General features: G+C 38.3%; 1 protein-coding gene across 1 annotated transcript in view; it reads left to right on the top strand.

Moving 5' to 3' along the window:
* LOC106875760 (DCN1-like protein 1) overlaps nt 1-19,921 on the top strand; it is a 34,098-nt gene that overhangs the window by 4,188 nt on the left and 9,989 nt on the right. The window contains exons 3-4 of the mRNA XM_014924020.3: nt 17,417-17,585; nt 19,512-19,642. Of these exons, the coding sequence (XP_014779506.1) occupies nt 17,417-17,585; nt 19,512-19,642 (300 nt within the window). The remainder of the gene's footprint in view (nt 1-17,416; nt 17,586-19,511; nt 19,643-19,921) is intronic.

The raw sequence follows: 19,921 nt of genomic DNA, 5'->3' as shown, positions 1-19,921 counted from the left end.
AAACTCATCGACTTGTGTATAGGCTCATCAGAAACATTGGATTTCTTTTGTAATATCAATAGTTTTATTTACTTTTTTTTTTTTTTTTTTCATCTGTCCTTAATTCGTTAAATAAAAGGAAACATGTAGCTACTCGTCATGTAGTCAATATTACTCGTATCTAAGCTGTTCAGTGTATTATGATTTTAAACGAAGGAAATCTCGAATGCAGCAGAAAAGCTGTGAGAACAGCCTAAGAGATTGGGTAAAATAATACCCTTATAAGCATTAAAATGTGGCCAGCGAACCAGGCCACTTTTCTTTCTCTCAACAAGGGTATTTCAAATGATCCTCTAAGCTGTTTGCATAGCTATTCTGCAGGGCTTCAGTGTTCTATATTATATTGTAGTGCACCTGAGCACTGTACACAATAATTTCATTATTATTATTATTATTATGTTCACTAAACACTTTTCTTACACTTTGGAAATTATGAAACTTTCTCTAAAGAGCTGATGTCTTCTATAGGCGTGGCTGTGTGGTAAGAAGCTTGCTTCCCAACCACATGGTTCTAGGTTCAGTCCCACTGTATAGTACATTGGGTAGGTGTCTTCTACTATAACCTCGAGCCGACCAAAGCCTTGTGAGTAAATTCGGTAGATGGAAACTGAAAGAAGCCCATATATGTATGTATGTGTGTGTTTCTTCCTTGTTTGTCCTCCAGAGATAAAAGATGACTTAAATGAAGTAGAAACCTGTAGATTAATATAAATGATACAAGTTTATTAATAGTGGGGGATGAAGTAATTTGAAGTTCCTGTTTATGGATTAGTGTGAATTATCAGTGTCTGGAAAGTTATGCATTTAAATAAGCATTTGAGGATTTGTTGGAACCAGAGTTCACTCAGTGCACAGGAGTCGTGGACTAGCTGTGATGGAGTGAAAAAATGTTACTAGAAAATTGTCAGAAGCTACCAAGAAAGCAAGTTATTAATTACATCTGGTTCGAGAGAGAGGACAAGTGGTACTGCAAAACTGAGCAGTGAAAATGATAGAAGCATCTGGGCCAGAATCACAACATCTAACTGAAAGCTTGTGCTGTTGGCGTGAGGGTTTTGTTACCTAAATCTGTAGGTGGCCCTGGGCAGCTCTGGTGTTACAATGGAAAGGGCTGAAACACGTCCAGACTTTCTTCACAGCCTATTGAGACAATGACCCCTACATTAGGGGACACATTACAGTAGTGCCCTCAGCACACAAGTGTTTACCCTAAAAATAAATATTTGTAGGTTCCAATGTCGCCTTCCTGGCGCTTGTGCCAGTGGCACGTGAAAAGACATTTGAGCGAGATCGTTGCCAGTACCACTGGACTGGCTCCTGTGCAGGTGGCACGTAAAATACACCTTTTTGAGCTTGACCGTTGCCAGTACCGCCTGACACACAAACACACACACACACATATATATATATATATATATATGCTGATGAACGAAATCTAGATTCATTCTAGTAATCGCGAAATCGGCCGATGCACAGTTAAATTTATTTAAAAGAAAGTTGGTCGCCTTCTGTTGGTTGTTTTTCCTCGCATAAGGTACTAAATGTGGTTATTTTGAGAAGTCCACTGTGTGGCGTTATTATTTTCTGTAATAATGCCCCTTATATAAATATATATATATATATATATATATATACGACAGGCTTCTTTCGGCTTCCGTCTACCAAATTCACTCACAGGGCTTTGGTCGGTCCGAGGCTATAGTAGAAGACACTTGCCCAAGGTGCCAAGCAGTTGGACTGAGCCCAGAACCATGTGGTTGGTAAGCAAGCTACTTTCCACACAGCCACTCCTGCGCTAATATATATATAAATTTTAACAATTGATAATTCCCCAAAAGAGGCAGACTTCCTTGGGATGCCCATGGTAGCTCCACAAGACCATGGTTTTTGCCTGGACAACTAGGGCAAGTGCTCTCTCCACACTGTCCTCCTTCAACCAACAGGCACATGCTTAGAGTAGGCCTGTTCACTCTGACCATTCTTGCCACACTCACCCAGCTTTCAACAAAATTGTTGTGAGGCAGCACTTCCCTCTTTACACACACTTTCCTTTTCAAGTTAAACTTGAAAAAGTTGTTGAGAACTTGGCCAAAGGGGGAAGTATCTGTCTTCGGCCCTTTCAATCTGCTCTACCACTCAACCTTCTTTGCTTAGCCCACCACCAAATAAACACAATAATAATAATAATCATTTCTACTCTAGGCACAAAGCCTTGAAAATTTTGCGGGGAAGGAGGCCAGATGATTATATCCACTCCAGTGCATAACTGGTACTTATTTTATCGACCCTGAAAGGATGAAAGGCAAAGTCGAGCTCAGCAAAATTTGAACTCAGAGCGTAAAAACAGATGAAATACTGCTAAGCATTTAGCCCGGCATGCTGACGATTGTGCCAGCTCACCACCATAATAATAATAATCCTTTCTATTATAGGCACAATTCTTGAAATTTTGGAGGAGGGGCTGGTTGACTATATTAATTCTTGTACTTCAATCGTACTTATTTTATTGGCCCTGAAAAAGGCAAAGTCAACCGGAGTGGAATTTGAGCTAAGAGTGTAAAAACAAACAAAATGCCGCTAAGCATTTTGTCCAGCATGCTAACAATTCTGCCAGAAATTTTGAGTTGGGGTGTGGGGGTAAGTCAACATCGGCCTGGAATGATAAAAGGTCAAGTTGACCATGGCAGAATTTGAACTCAGAATGTAAAGACCTGTGACTAAGTGCTAAAAGCTCATAACGTCTGTTTTTCATACTTGCATGGGTTAAGTGGATTTTGCAGTAGGTATCGACAACTGGGTGCCTTTCTTGTCAACCCTCACCTGTTTCCAAGCCAGGTAATATTTCTCCAGGCCAGACATATTTTCACAGAATCTCACACATGATTGACTCTGCTTGTATGACAATGACACTCGTTTACAACTATGATACCCTAAGACAAGGAAACACAAACAGTCACACTCGTGTGTGTTAATGTTTGCTTTTATGTTCTCTTTTTTACTTGTTTCAGTCATTTCACTGTGGCCATGCTGGAGTACCGCCTTTAGTCGAACAAATCGACCCCAGGACTTATTCTTTGTAAGCCTAGTACTTATACTACCAGTCTGTTTCGCTGAACCACTAAGTTACAGGGACGTAAACACACCACCATCAGTTGTCAAGCGATCGTGAGGGGACAAACACACATACATATATATAAATACATATATACGACGGACTTCCTTCAGTTTCCGTCTACCAAATCCACTCACAAGGCATTGGTCGGCCTAAGACTATAGTAGAAGACAGTTGCCCAAGGTGCCACACAGTGGGAATGAACCCGGAGCCATGTGGTCGGTAAGCAAGATACTTACCACACAGCCACTCCTGCGCTCATGTTCAGTTATGATAAAAAACAATTTTACATCTGTTTGATTTACTCTATACTTCCGTAGAGTACAAATTTATTATTCTTAAAAGAGAATGCTGTTGACAGTGACTTCAAAGTTTCAGCCAGCTAAGCCATCATCACACTGTCTCTTATTCTTGTTCGGGTTTGTGTGTATCATCATCAGGCTCCATTGTCTGTTTCTCTGGTTGGGTGCCCTTCCTAACGCCAGCCATTTTACAAAGCACCCAATACATTCTATAAAGTGGTTGGCATCAGGAAGGGCAGCCAGTCATAGAAACCCTGCCAAAACAGGCAAAGGAGCCTGGTCTAGCTTCTGACCTTACCAGCTCCTGTGAAACCATCCAACCCATGCCAGCATAGAAAACAAACATTAAATCATCATCGTCTTCATTGAATGTTCGTTGTCCATGCTGGCATAGGTTAGGCTGTTTGACCAGAGCTGGGAAGCTGCACCAGACTCTAGCCTGATTTGGTGAGGTTTCTACAGCTGGATGCTTAGCGATATTTCATCTGCCTTTATGTTCTGAGTTCAAATTCCGCCGAGGTCAGCTTTACCTTTCATCCTTTCGGGGGTCGATAAATTAAGTACCAGTTGCATACTGGGGTCGATCTAATCGACTGGTACCCTCCCCAAAAATTTCGGACCTTGTGCCTAGAGTAGAAAAGAACCACTTTACAGCATGCTGGGTTCTTTTACGTGGCACTTCCACAGTAGCTTTACATCACCAGGGGGACCAACCTTAACACTTCTGCTGCAGGGTACAGGACCTCTTGAATACAGCAAGGCACCGGATATCCTGGTCCTTTGTCATCTTGCCTGAAAGGTTCAGTGTTCTGAAGTCATTCTTCAATACTTTGTCCCATGTCTTCCTGGATCTCTCCCTCCCACGGTGTTTGTGAGATGACACTTCTTTATAAAGCTGTCAGCATCCATCGCATGACCAAACCAGCGCAGTCTTCTCTCTTGCACACAGCATCTAATTCCTCTTATACCTAACGTCCCTCAAAACATTAGCGCTCTGTTGGACATGTTAACTTACCTTACACATCCAGCAGAGCATACTGGCCTCCTTTCCAATCAGGGCCCCCTTTCACTCAGGGATAAACCTTTCATGGCCAACAGAGGCAACAGCTCTCTGGGTATCCCCCCATCCTATTCATATCCTAGAGTGTGTGTGAATATAAAAAGATAAAGAGAGCAATGGTGAGGCTGGAGAAATATTTTATGGATAGTCTTACAGCTGTTTCTGGGAAGATCCAGTACTTCCCTTCATCGGAGACAGAAAAAATAAAGGAATCGATTATTATATCCATAGGCGGATAGTTTTAGTATGAAGTGATATAGAGTGTGATGGGCTGAAAAGTACCCTCCTCAACCTTATATATATATATATGCACACATGCATATATATATGTGCACATGCACACACACACACACACTGGGCTTCTTTCAGTTTCCATCTACCGAATTCATTCAAAGGCTTTGGTCAGCTCAGGGCTATAGTAGACACTTGCCCAAGGTGCCACCCAGTGGGACCGGACCTGAAGCCATTTGGTTGGCAAGCAAGCTTCTTAACTGCACAACTACCTCCTGCACATGATGATGATGATAATAATAAATGCTTCACTTTTGATATATCAAGCAGTTTTGGTTTGTTTTAATTCTCTGAGCTTTGGTTAACTTTCAAGCTCTCTCGTAAACATTTCTAACACAAAATAATGCCATATTTCTCTTTTCCTTTTTTTACTATAGGTGCTTTGGCATGTAAAAAGCACCATCCAAACGTGGCCGATGCCAGTGACCCCTGACTGGCCCCCGTGCCAGTGGCACGTAAAAAGCACCATCTGAACGTGGCCGATGCCAGTGCCGCCTAACTGGCTCCTGTGCCAGTGGCATATAAAATGCACCCACTACACTCTTGGAGTGGTTGGCGTCAGGAAGAGCATCCAGCTGTAGAAACATTGCCAGATCAGATTGAAGATTGGTGCAGCCGCTGGCTCTCCAGACCTCAGTCAAACCGTCCAACCCATACCAGCATGGAAAACGGACATTAAACGATGATGATTTGCTTCATCATAGAAAAAACAATTTACTAATTATTATTTTCAGATTCTTTTAATCAAGTTTTGATATAAAAGATAAGCGTTTTTTCTTAGTCAAGAGCAATATGTCCCCCCCCCCCCATCTCTTGGGACTGTTTACATTGTCGAGAATCTGATATTGAGCATATAAAGCTTAATTAGATGACTAACGAACACGGGTGGAGTTACATTCCTTGACTTATTTACCTATGCAATGGTGTTTGATGAAATCTCATTTATCTTGCTAAATTTTTCTCCCAAATAATGACTGAAATATCAAACATGATGCTGCTCCATTTTTTTTTTTTTCCCTTCACATTGACAATAGGCATGGCTGTGTAGGTAAGAAGCTTGCTTCCCAACCATGGGGCCTCAAGTTCAGTGCTACCATGCAGCACCCTGGGCAAGTGTCATCCACCATAGCCCGAAACTGACCAAATGTTTTGTAAACAGATTTAGTTGGCTTAGATGCATATATATATATATATATATATATATATATATATATATATATATATATATACTTTCGAAATGCTGAGTGGATAAGACAGGGGACAACTGATGAAGGGAATGTTCTTTATGTTGCCTGTCTTGTTTCTCTATTTGTTTCTTTTGTTGTTTGGCGCAGGCTTCCATTGTGGTGCCAACCCATGCCAGCATGGATAATGGACGTTACATGATGATGAATATGTTCACAGTAACCAGTAACTGTCATTTTTTTTAGAGTTCATCATTCTACAAGCCCCCCCCCCCAATTCCTATCAACATGGAAATTGTCCTGTGTGTAGTCTTTTACTCGTTTCATTCATCACTGTGACCATGCTGGGGCACCACCTTGGAGAATTTTAGTCAAACGGATCGACTCCAGTACTCGTTTTTGTTTTCATAAGTTTGGTGCTTATTTTGATTGGTCTCTTTTGTCAAACTGCTAAGTTACAGAGACGTGGACACACCAACATCAGGCATCAAATGCTTGTGGGGAACAGACACATATATACATATAGGCACAGGAGTGGCAGTGTGGTAAGTAGCTTGCTTACCAGCCACATGGTTCTGGGTTCAGGCCCACTGCGTGGCACCTTGGGTAAGTGTCTTCTACTCACAAGGCCTTGAGTGGATTTGGTAGACGGAAACTGAAAGAAGCCTGTCGTATGTATGTGTGTGTGTCTGTGTTTGTCCCCACTAATATCGCTTGACAACCGATGGTGGTGTCAAGGATTCTATGAAGTTTGGCAAAAGAGGCCGATAGAATAAGTACTAGGCTTACAAAGAATATGCTCGGCTAAAGGCGGTGCTCCAGCTTGGCCACAGTCATATGACTGAAACAAGTAAAAGAATAAAAGAACATATATATATATACATATATATATATAAACATATATATATACATATATATATATACATATATATATAAACATATATATATATACATATATATATAAACATATATATATACATATATATATAAACATATATATATACATATATATATAAACATATATATATATATATATATATATATAAACATATATATATACATATATATATACATATATATATATATACATATGTGCGGGTGACACGTAAAAGCACCCACTACACTCTCTGAGTGGTTGGCGTTAGGAAGGGCATCCAGCTGTAGAAACTCTGCCAAATCAGACTGGAGCCTGGTGTTGCCATCCGGTTTCACCAGTCCTCAGTCAAATCGTCCAACCCATGCTAGCATGGAAAGCGGACGTTAAACGATGATGATGATGATATAAACATATATATATACATATTTATATATACATATTTATATATACATATTTATATATACATATATATATATACATATATATATATACATATATATATATATATATATGTGTGTGTATATCAAGGGTCTACAAAGTGGTCGACACTGACCCTTGGAAGTCGATGAGACTATTCTAAGGGTCAGTAAATGCACATCTACATTATTATTTATTTTCTTGTACATGCCTGGAGGTTGAGGTGTCAAGGATTCTATGAAGAGGTTGGTGGTTTAAAAAGTTTGGCGACCCTTGATCATATATATACATATATATATATATATATATATATATATATATATATATATATATATATATATATATATATAGAATCCTTGACACCTCAACCTCCAGGCATGTACAAGAATATAAATAATAATGTAGATGTGCATTTACTGACCCTTAGAATAGTCTCATCGACTTCCAAGGGTCAGTGTCGACCACTTTGTAGACCCTTGATATACACATATATATAATTTATGGTTAGCTTGAAAATTCACAGTGCTACGTAGGCCAGCCATTTCTTACTGTATAAGGATAAGTTCAAAGATAATTTGAGATACCTAAATATTACAAAAGAAAACTGTGAGAATCAGACTGAAGAAGTGAGTGCTTTTTCTAGCTCCAAAATTTTGAAACTCAAAGAGTACAAGATCAGTTAATAGGAAAATAGGAAGACAAAGCAACAGAAGAACAATCTTCCTGCAAACCATCATAGTCCATATTTTGTGATTTCTCGGCTAGGTCACATGCTGATTAATAAGTCGTGCTCATATATCTATATAGCTTCATGTAATGCAAATTGCTTGTGTGATCGTCTTTGTGAATCGATTGATGGTCTGAGGACTCACATGACGAGCCACCAGGTGAAGTAAATGAATCGTAAACATTGATGAGGAGTAGTAGTGGTAGTGGTAGTAGTAGTTTGGGTCTATTGTTGGTTACCTGTATGGTTTCTTTTTTTTGTCTTCTCACTAAACACATCATCATTGTTTAACGTCCGTTTTCCATGCTAGCATGGGTTGGACGGTTCAACCGGGGTCTGGGAAGCCAGGAGGCTGCACCAGGCTCCAGTCTGATTTGGCAGTGTTTCTACAGCTGGATGCCCTTCCTAACGCCAACCACTCCACAGTGTGTACAGGGTGTCTTTTCTGTGTCACCGATACGGGTGCCTTTTACATGCCACTGGCACAGGTACCTTTTATTAACACGATTAACATTAGAACCAAAACATGAATGGTTTAATTTTTGCATGTTGAGAGCATCCAACCATGCGTGTGTATGTGTATATATGTATATATATAGCAATTAGAAAATGGAGGAGAATATGCGGTACCCATCGACTTGCAGTACAAAATAAATTAATTCAACGGAATACACTGTCTGCAAGTCGATGGGTACCGCATATTCTCCCCCATTTCCTAATTGCTATATAAATTTAGGGTAAAATAACCCCCCTTTTGCCCGCACCCACTTATTACACTTGGTATAACACTAGTGTAACAATAATTGGGTACCCTCCCAGCAGTATATTGGATAGATACTATCCCTTAGTGGGTTGAATCCTCAACCCCTAACTCTCTTGCATTATATATATATATATATATATATATATATATATATATTGAGGGTGATAAATTGAATATTAATTCAATTAACATCAATTTAAAACCAAGTGGCCTAGCATATAAAAAATTTGAAAATTCAGAAAAATTGTATTACATGCGCATATATATATATACATACACACACACACACACACACACACACACATATACTAGGGTTTCCCGTCATATGATGGGTAACTTTGGAAGTATATTTTGGCCACTATGTGTAATATCAGGAAATATGGTCTACATACAATAATTAGAATTTAACTTTTAATCAAATTTCTTGGTGCTTATACAAAAGATACATGCTAATTTTCAAAAAGAAAAAAATTTAAATATACTTTTCATTTGTATATTTTCAGTAAATGTTATTTTACTAAATTTTATCAACAACATAATTACAATCTACTCCATCAAGAGTCTCTGCAAAACTTCCACAGTGCCAATAGCACAACTAAAAGCACTCAATACACACTGTAAAGTGATTGGCATTAGGAAAGACTTCCAGCCATAGAAACCATGCCAAAGTTGACATTGGAGTTTGATGCAGCTCTGCAGCTTGTCAGGTCCTGTCAAACCACCTGACCCCCGGCAGCATGGAAACGGGGCATTAAATGGTGATGGTGTGTGTTTTCCAGACAGTTTTAAAAGAATCAAAATAGGCGGTGGAGCATCTTCTATCTTGTTTCTGCCATTAGACGACAGCTGAGCCTTGAAGAATTTTTTGTCAAATGAATCGGCCCCTGTATTTTCTTTTCGGTTTATGCTAATTATTCTAAGTTACAGGGATGTAAACACACCTACACCGGTTGTACAGTGGTGGTGGTGGTGGTGGTGGTAGGGTACAGACACACACATACACGCATATATATACACTGCAGCTTCTTTCAGTTTCTGTCTACCAAACTTACAAGGTTTTGTTCAGCATGAGTCTAGTGGAAGACACTTAGGACTGAACCCAGAACCATGCGGTTGGGAAAGAAGCTTCTTTCCACATAGCCACACCTGCCTGCAGCTCTTTGTTAAATCTTTTTTATTATCTCTCCTCCATCTGATGTACTGGCAACACAAACCAACCAACATTTATATATATCAGCTATTATTTAATAGACTTGGTCTGTTAACCATAAACAAAAACATCAACTGAACTAATATAGTTTTAGCTCTTTTTTTTTGTTTTGCTTTGTTATTTTTTTGTTTCTTTTTTACTATTTAGAAAAACGAGCAATTCATTTCTCTGACATTAATTGCTATGGATCATAAATATAATTCGTTTGTTAGTTTTTCAATTTTTAACATTAAAGGCATTTTATAAATATACATTCATTTTGAATTCTGTCTAGTCTCTCTACACCGACTGGGAAAACATGTCCCAATTCACAACCTACTTATGACTCTCTCTCTCTCATACATGCAATTAGAGAAGGGAGGCCTCTCACTGTTGAAGTTTTGCTTTTCCTGTGTCAGTTCACCGTAGCTTCTAGAATCTTTGTTTTCTTTTCACCTTGTCTGTGATAAAAGAGTACTACAAACTGGATCTGTGCCATTTTCTTGCAGCTCGCTGATTTCATTTTTTTGTTTTATTCATTTCGTGTATATATATTACATCCATCTCGAGTGTATGCACACATGCTTGTGTGATATGGTGAGAGATACAGTTGTGGATGTGTGTATAAAGATGTAGATGTGTAGATAGATATATAGGTAGGTATAGTATGTATAGATGTGTGTGTGTGTGTGTAAGTCTTCATGACAATATGAAGTTGATACTGTCCTATCTTCCAACATTATCTGTTAATAAGCTGATGGTTTACTTGTACAGTTCTTTGCAGCTCAGATTCTTGAAACAAAAAACCGAATACATTTGCTGAAATAGGTTAGGCCATGAGTGTGGCTGTGTGGTAAGAAGTTTGCTTCCCAACTGCATGGTTTCAGGTTCAGTCCTGTTGCACAACACCTTGAGCAAGTGTTTTCTACTTCTGCTATAATCCTCCCCACCAGGACCTACCAAAGCTTTGAGTAGATGTGATAGACTGGAAACTGAAAGAATCCCTGTGTGTGAGATCATATACTCTTTTACTTGTTTCAACCATTTGACTGCAGTCATGCTGGAGCACTGCCTTTAGTCAAGAACATCGACCCCAGGACTTATTCTTTGTAAGCTTAGTACTTATTCTATCGGTCTCTTTTTGCAGAAACGCTAAGTTACGGGGACGTAAACACACCAGCATCGGTTGTCAAGCGATGGTGGGGAGACACACATATACATACATATATATATATATATATATATATATATATATATATATATATATATATATATATATATATATATATATATATATATATATATATATATATATATATATATATATATATATATATATATATATATATATATGTGTGTGTGTGTGTATCATCATCATCGTTTAACATACGCTTTCCATGCTAGCATGGGTTGGACGATTTGACTGAAGACTGGTAAAACCAGATGGCTACACCAGGCTCCAATCTGATTTGGCGGAGTTTCTACAGCTGGATGCCCTTCCTAACGCCAACCACTCAGTGTAGTGGGTGCTTTTACGTGTCACCTGCACGAAGGCCAGTCAGGCGGTATATATATATATATATATATATATGCATGCACATACATACGACGGGCTTCTTTCAGTTTCCGTCTACCAAATCCACTCACAAGGTTTTGGTCGGCCCGAGGCTATAGTAGAAGACACTTGCCCAAGGTGCCATGCAGTGGGACTGAACCCGGAACCATGTGGTTGGGAAGCAAGCTTTTTACAACACAGCCATACCTAACCTATTATAAACATTTTTTTCTTATCCTTTGGAACTTTGCAAACTTGAAAGATCTGAACTAAATCCATTGTTTCATTTGACCTTGTAGAAGTTTCCCACCAGAGATCTGCTTCCAGTGACTCCAATTCGCTTCAGATAACTTAGAATAATGATACAAATAGTTTTTTGATAAATAGGCAATGTTTTACAGCTCTTCATTCATGCTTTTGTAATGAAAATTTTCAATTCTAGGGACAGAACAGGTTTTGTTCATTCTTATGAAGGTTAGTTAGAAGTGTAAAAGTTAATTTCTAGATGACATTTTCTTAATTGATTTGACACATTAACTAATTAGTTGAAATATTCTGAAATCACACATACGCACACACATGTGCACGTATATTGCAAACAACTACATTGTGGAAGTAAGCATTTAATGACATGCAAAGCTGTTAAATTCATTAACACTTTTGTGCGTTACTAAGAGTTAGAGAGAGGGACTTAAAATGTGAGGTGCAGGATGAGTGCGCATGTTTGGTGCTCTACCACTTAGTTTAATTTACATATAACTTTCTGAACAAAAAATACCCTATTATTTATTTATTTATTATTTTTTTTTTTTTTGCAAAGATAAGTTTGCAATGGAATAGATTGTTTATATTGTTAAACTTAACTAAAATATGTAAATAAGTAATTTTATTTTATTTTATTTTATTTTAAGGTATTAAATATACACTACAAATTTAAATTGCATGTATCAAAAATGTGCTGGTGCTACATATAAAGCTCCCAGTACACTCTGTAAAGTGGTCGGAGTTAGTAAGGGCATCCAACCACAGAAACCATATGCCAAAATAGATGACTGGATCCTGGTGCAGCTCTCCAGCCTTGCCAGCCCCTGTCAAACCGTCCAACCCATGCCAGCATGGAAAATGGACATTAAAGGATGGTGTCTTGACATTGCTTAATGGTTTCGTTTATTGATTTATTCGTTTCCTATCTCCTGTAAAAAAACTTAATCTAGCCTTGAGGAAATATTCCCTGGCTTGGAAGTAGGTGAGGATTGGCAACAGAAGGGTATCTATCCATCCATAGAAAAATCTACCTCACCAACTTTCATCTGATGCATGCAAGTACGGTAAAGATGCTGTTGATTTCTCCTGTCTTCTCTTTTATTGTATCTCAACTGAGTGGTCCCCAATCTTTCCCCTGTGCTTATTACCTCTTACTCTCATCCGACCAATATCTCTGACTACTTTTCCATACCAACCAGTCTGGGACTGTTCCAAGTTCTCTTATACAAACTTCCTGTTTTAACTGTTTAGCATTCAGATTACTGTTAAATCTAATCATCATCATCATCATCATCGTTTAACGTCTGGTTTCCTTGCTAGCATGGGTTGGATGATTTGACTGAGGACTGGCAAGCCAGAAGGCTGCACCAGGCTCCAATCTAATTTGGCAGAGTTTCTACAGCTGGATGCCCTTCCTAACGCCAACCACTCCGAGAGTGTAGTGGGTGCTTTTACGTTCCACAGGCACAAGGTCCAGTCAGGCGGTACTGGCAACAGCCACGCTCAAAAAGGTGCATTTTATGTGCCACCTGCACAGGAGCCAGTCCAGTGGCACTGGCAGCGATCTCGCTTGAATGTCTTTACACGTGCCACCAGCACAAGTGCCAGGAAGGTGATGCTGGGCACAGGTGCCATCACGATTTCGTGTTGTTCTGAAATAATCTGTTTTAAAATCATTTAAAAACCTTCCATCAAAATTTCATGTTTATTTTTATTACAAACACCAGCCTGTAATCCTTCCATTCACACATTTCTGTTAAAATACTCTACGTTTGTTTAAATTTATTTCAAAAAATAATGAATGATTTAGAAAAATAACTTTATCCTCCAAGTATCTCCAGCTACTTAAAAACTCAAACTAGACATTAAATGCTCCAATGCCACTCAGTTATTCTCGTCTTCCTGTCTAGGAGTGCTGAAAATGGCTATGGATTCTTCTTTTCCACTTTAGGAATATTCATGTAAAGAAACCTTTGCTTTTAATGTTACTGTGCAGTAATTGTTTTAATCAAGCTTTACTGCCTGTCCGACAGTACAGCCCTCTTGATTTTAATTAACTCCAATTACAATTAAAAGAATTGTTAAGAATTCATTCAGTGGACATGGGATGGTAATATTTACTTCCTTTTCTTGGAAGAGGAAGCAACATAGGTTTGTAACGAGAATCTTTGCTTTATGTAATTAACCCTTTTCATAGCAACCCATCCACAACCGCTCCTAGTTATTTGATGCCAGCTTCCTATTTGTGATCTATATTTAAGCCTTCCATAAAAATTTTATGTCAGTTTATGTTCAAAACACCAGCTTAACCTTTTTGTTCTACCAATCCGCCTGAGACCACCCCCACTTATTTGATAAAAACTTCCTGTTTTAAAGCGATCTAAAAGCCTTCCATCAAAAATCTCGTTAATTTTCATTAGTTCTTTCATTTACACATTTCTGTTGCAATACATGGCCTTCGTTTCAATCAATTTTCAAAAATAATGAATTTAGAAAATAACTTTATCATTATCAAGTTGGTGTTTGGAACATGGAATAAATTTTTGAAGCGTTTTTTTTTTTTTTTTTTTCTAGAACGCTTTAAAAAAGGAAGTTTGTATCCTAGAACCAATGGCAGGCTTGGGCAGGTTGGCATCAAAAGAGTTATTAATGGCTGTTGTTTTACTTAAATTCTTCATTTTCAAAACTAATTGAAACAAAGGCAGTTTATTTTAACAGGAATTATTTTTCCTCTAGTCAAAATAATTCTCTTCAAATTCTTTTTGTATCAACTTTGCAACTGAAAAGGAAAATAACCCACTGAAATAAATACATATATATATATATATATATATATATATATATATATATATATATATATACAAAAAAAATTTTTTTTTAAAAACACTAAACTTTAATTTTTGATTTAAGTTAAAACTAAAATTCCTGCTAAACCTAAAGTCTGGAAGTATCAATGCTTAAGTCATCTGTCTTTTACTGCTGTTTATGGAAAGACCTACATCAGAAGTCCTCTTAACTAATATGCTCCTTATCGTAGATGGCAGCACTGTAAACAGAAGTCTTAGTATCCTATTTCAAGTCTCCAAGAACTTTTTTTTTCTTTTTCTGTTGGCGGTGGCTTGGAATCCTAAACCCGGGCACAATCTGAAAGTGTTGCCCTATTTTTAATAAATTTATATACTGAATTGAAATAAAGTTTAAACCTCCAGCTCCTCTTCCAACCCTTTTGATACCTGAATTTTTTTTATATTTTAAAGCAATCTAAATTAAAACCTTCCATCAAAATTTCATGTTGGTTTGTATTCCAAACACTAGTGCCACCCTTTTGTTACCAATCCACCCATGACACTCCTTGGTTTCATGAAACAAACTTCCTGTTTTAAAGTATTCTATATACTTGTGTGTGTGTGTGTGTGTGTGTGTGTGTGTGTGTGTGTGTGTGTGTGTGTGTGTGTGTGTGTGTGTGTGTGTGTGTGTGTGTGTGTCTTCTCCCATGTGATGTCCTTGGCCATCATCGACAATGATGGACACACTAATATGATATCATGTGATAGTTGTAAATGAGTGCCACCGTTATACAAGCAGTGTCGTTCATTTCCAATCTTCTATGGAAACATGCCTAGCCATAGGGAAAGATTGCCTTTATTTGGGAATTGAGTGTTGGTGACAGGAAGGGTATCCAGCTGCAGAAAATCTACCTCAGCAAATTCCATCTGACCCATGAAAACAGAAAAGTGGACGTTGAAACAACAATGATGATGATGATGTTGATGCATTCTGCTCCTCCCCCTCATCACCTCCTCTCCTTCACACATCACTCTGCCCACCCATATTCAACAGTGGCACTGCATCTCCTCCACTCAACCCATCCCACCATCTCTATCTCTCTGCTTTCTCTCGACACTTTTTTTCCCTTTCCCTCCTGCTACACCCTTCTGTAATTGTCTCTGTTTCTCTCTCTCTCCTCCTCTCTCAACAGCAAACTTATGTAACTCCAATAAGATCCTCACTTAGATCTTAACAACCTGTCCAACCCATGTAGACACGGAAGTGGACCAACCCACACCATCTATGGGTATATCTACTCAACTCACCCCCATTGCTCTTACCACTCTACCCTCCCCACTGATCCCTGACATTATTCTATCCTTTCTCCTCTCTTGTGTCCCCACCATTCTTCCAACTTAGCGCTGTTCTTTCTTTTACTACCTTCCTCTCATAGCAATAAATCTCTTTTCTTGTTTCACTCAATTTTTTTTTTAACTGATATAATTTAAGTCTTTCACTTTATGCAGAAGCTTCCAGTTTTATGTGGGCGAGAGGGAAGAAAAATTCCTGATCACTTTTCTTTGGGACAATCTACTGATTGTCAAAATTTTGTAATTTGGAACTGTGAAAATCTTTTTAAAATCCTTGAAATATAAATCTCTTGGTGGTACCAGTCTGAAGCCAAATTTTCAGTAGAACAGAAATCCTTAACAAAAATATTCTTCTTAGAAACAGTGACTAAGAGTTCCAGGAACTTATTAATTTTAATGTTCATGTTATTTGTGCCAGTTTAGTCAGTGGTATCAGCTATGGTCAGATTTATGTTGCTACTGTCATCGTGTATCAAGGAGTAAAATTTGTCTCAGTCATTCATATTTTAACACTCTTGTTACCATATTTCTCTCAAAATAAACAGGTTTTGTTTCAAAAAATTTTGAGAATATTGTAGAATTTAGTAAAATAACTATCATTATTCAACTGATGTTAGTAATAAAAATTGACTTGAAATTTTGACGGAATGTTTTGATTTCAATCATTTTAAAACGGCAAGTTTGTATCACAGAACCAGGATTGATTCTGTGATACAAACTTCCAGAGTTGGTCTCAGACGAGTTGGTGCCAAAGAATCAAAGTCCACTTTTCTATGGCCTCATGCCCTTCCTGTCACTAACTCTCACCTCTTTCGAAGCAAGGTTAAATTTTCCCTTGGCCAAGCGTGTTCCCATGGAAAATTTGAAACGGAAAATATGACTGCATGGTGGTGACACTTATTTACAACTATCAGAAAATGTCAAGACAACACATTAATTCTCTCTCACACATACATGTTGGGCTTCTTTTAGTTTCCAATACCCACTCAAAAGACATTCAACACAACAAAAAAAAACCTGATGTTTTGTATTACTCTTTACTCTTTTACTTGTTTCAGTCATTTGACTGCGGCCATACTGGGGCACCGCCTTTAGTCGAGAAACTCGACCCCAGGACTTATTCTTTGTAAGCCTAGTACTTATTCTATCGGTCTCTATTTGTTAAACCGCCAAGTTTCGGGGACGCAAACACACCAGTATCGGTCATCAAGCGAAGCTGGGGGGACAAACACAGACACACACATACATATATATACGACGGGCTTCTTTCAGTTTCCGTCTACCAAATCCACTCACAAGGCTTTGGTCGGCCCAAGGCTATAGTAGAAGACACTTGCCCAAGGTGCCACGCAGTGGGACTGAACCCAGAACCATGTGGTTGGTAAGCAAGTTACTTACCACACAGCCACTCCTGCGCCTATTCCATTTTTTTTTTTTTTTTTAATCTTTTAATAAAAAAAACCACAGCTAAAATTTTTTATTTCAACAAATTTTCAGATCCTTATGAGTCGGATAAGATGATGGCTGATGGCGTTTATCGCTTTCTTGAAGATCTTGGCTTAAATCCAGAATCCAGAATAGTCTTGATAATTGCCTGGAAATTTAAAGCAGAAACGCAATGTGAGTTTACAAGAGATGAGTTCTTCCAAGGTATGACAGATTTAGGGTGAGTTTTCAGGTTTTATTTGTTTATTTTCACAAATATCACTTAATCATATTTGCTTCTGTGTGTTTTGAATTATGCGTGACCATGTAGTCAATGACCCATGTCTTCTCAGTATCTGGAATTATGTAGGAACACCTGATTAATGCTATCTCCACCTGGTCCAAATTGCAAATTTAACTCTCTTGATACCAACCTCTCTAAAGATACACCCACACACACACCCTTAATGCTTCTGTGAAACAAACTTTGTTTTAAAGTGATCTTAATTTAAAACCTTCCATCAAATTTCATGTTAATGTTCCAAACACCAGTTTAACTTCAGAGTTATTTTACTAAATTCTTCATTTTCAAAATCAGTTCTACTGGGGTAGCTAAACGTCTCCTCTACAGTCAGACAACTGTCTCTGTCACACTCTAGCCTTTTGTCTGGCACACAGCCACTTCTCTTGGTTCCACTCGCTCTCTCAGCTAAGAGGCCTTTGACTTGCAAGGTACTTGGTGACCCCAGATGCTGGTGCCATGTAAGAAGCACTTAGTACACTCTGTAAAGTGGTTGGCATTAGGAAGGGCATCAAGCTGTAGAAACCCTGCCAAAGCAGACATTGGAATCGGATGCAGCCCTCTGGCTGGCCAGCTCCTGTCAAACCATCTAACCCATGCCAGCATGGAAAGCGGATGTAAATAATGCTGATGAATGGTGAAAGGCAATGTATTTCAACAGGAATATGCAAAGAAAGCAGTTATCCTTCCTTATAAGACTTTCCCCTTCTCTCTTCTTAAGACCTATAACTGGAGTAAGATTCTGCGAGCTGGCAGAATTGTTAGCACGCCGGGTAAAATGCTTAGTATTTCGTCTGTCTACATTCTGAGTTCAAATTCCGCTGAGGTCTACTTTGCCTGTCATCCTTTCAGTCAATTAAATAAGTACCAGTTACGCACTGGGGTTGATGTAATTGACTTAATCCCTTTGGTCGTCCCTGCTTGTCCCTTTTGTGTTTAGCTGCCTGTGGGCAATAAAGAAAATATGTTTTGGTTATATAGAAAATTAAAGGCAGCGAGCTGGCAGAAATGTTAGCAGACCGTGCAGAATGCTTAGCTGTATTTTGTCTGAGTTCAAATTCCACCAAGGTCGGCTTTACCTTTCATTCTTTCGGAGTCAATAAATTAGGTACCAGTTGTGTACTGGAGTCAATCTAATTGACTGCCCCACTCACACTCCCCAAAAATTTCGGGCTTTGTGCCAAGAGTAGAAAAGAATAGTATGCTGTGATAATTAGTTGAATATTGTTTTTTTTTTCTTTTTTCCAAATGATAATAATAATAAAACAGTTGTTTACTGTCAATTTAAAGTGACAGACCCATTAAGGGAATCATACTGCTGCTGTTTAGCCCTAGGAAGCTAGACCGCTTCCTGTTGGCCTTGACACATTTCCTGTGTCCTTACGTTTGTGAAGGGGAGACAAGCTTCTCCACCCAGCTTTAGTCTGCATTCAGGGACATGTTTCTGAGTCATTGCTCGTCATCAGCCTGAAGTAGCAACACCAGCTGGTTGGAAAAGACCTGTCTAGCCAGCTGGTCGGCTACTTCAGGCTGATGACGAGCAATGACTCAGAAACATGTCCCTGAATGCAGACTAAAGCTGGGTGGAGGTGCTTGTCTCCCCCTTGTAAACATAAGGACACAGGAAATGTGTCAAGGCCGACAGGAAGCGGATTCCCTTAATGAGACTGTCACATTAAGTTGACAGTAAACAACTGCTTTATCGTAAACACTGCTGCTTATGTCTCTCTCTGTGAGATTTAAAATTAGATCATTTCTAATAATAAACCTATTTTAATATATATATATATATATATATATATATATATATATACTTGTTGAAGGAAATTCAATATAAAGCCAAGTGGTGTTTTGATAAATTTTCAGATGTGATACAGCTGATAAACTCCGTGATAAATGTCCATCACTAGAACAAATTATTAGAGACAACACAAAGTTCAAAGAATTTTATCAATTTACATTCAATTATGCCAAAAATCCTGGCCAGAAAGGTTTAGGTAAGTATTTGTTTTTCCTACCCAACAGTAACAATTTGACTATTTCGATGCCGACCCATCTGAGTCTGCCATTGATTCTGAGACAGATTTTTTTTATTTTAATGTTTTAGAATTTAAACCAGCCATATCTTGCCATGTCTACCTGTTTTGTGTTTAAACGTGCGAGATCCAGCCTCTCACACCTACCCTACAATGTCATTCTAAAAATAAAGTCACATCAAAATATCAAAGCTATGAGATAATTCATGATTAATTCAAAACCTACCCTTAAATGCCATC

This window comes from Octopus bimaculoides, chromosome 8 (assembly GCF_046866305.1).
Source record: "Octopus bimaculoides isolate indiv1 chromosome 8, ASM4686630v1, whole genome shotgun sequence".
NCBI classification, from domain to species: domain Eukaryota; kingdom Metazoa; phylum Mollusca; class Cephalopoda; order Octopoda; family Octopodidae; genus Octopus; species Octopus bimaculoides.
The sequence above is the reverse complement of the archived record's forward strand: the minus strand, read 5'-3'. Positions and strand labels throughout refer to the sequence as shown.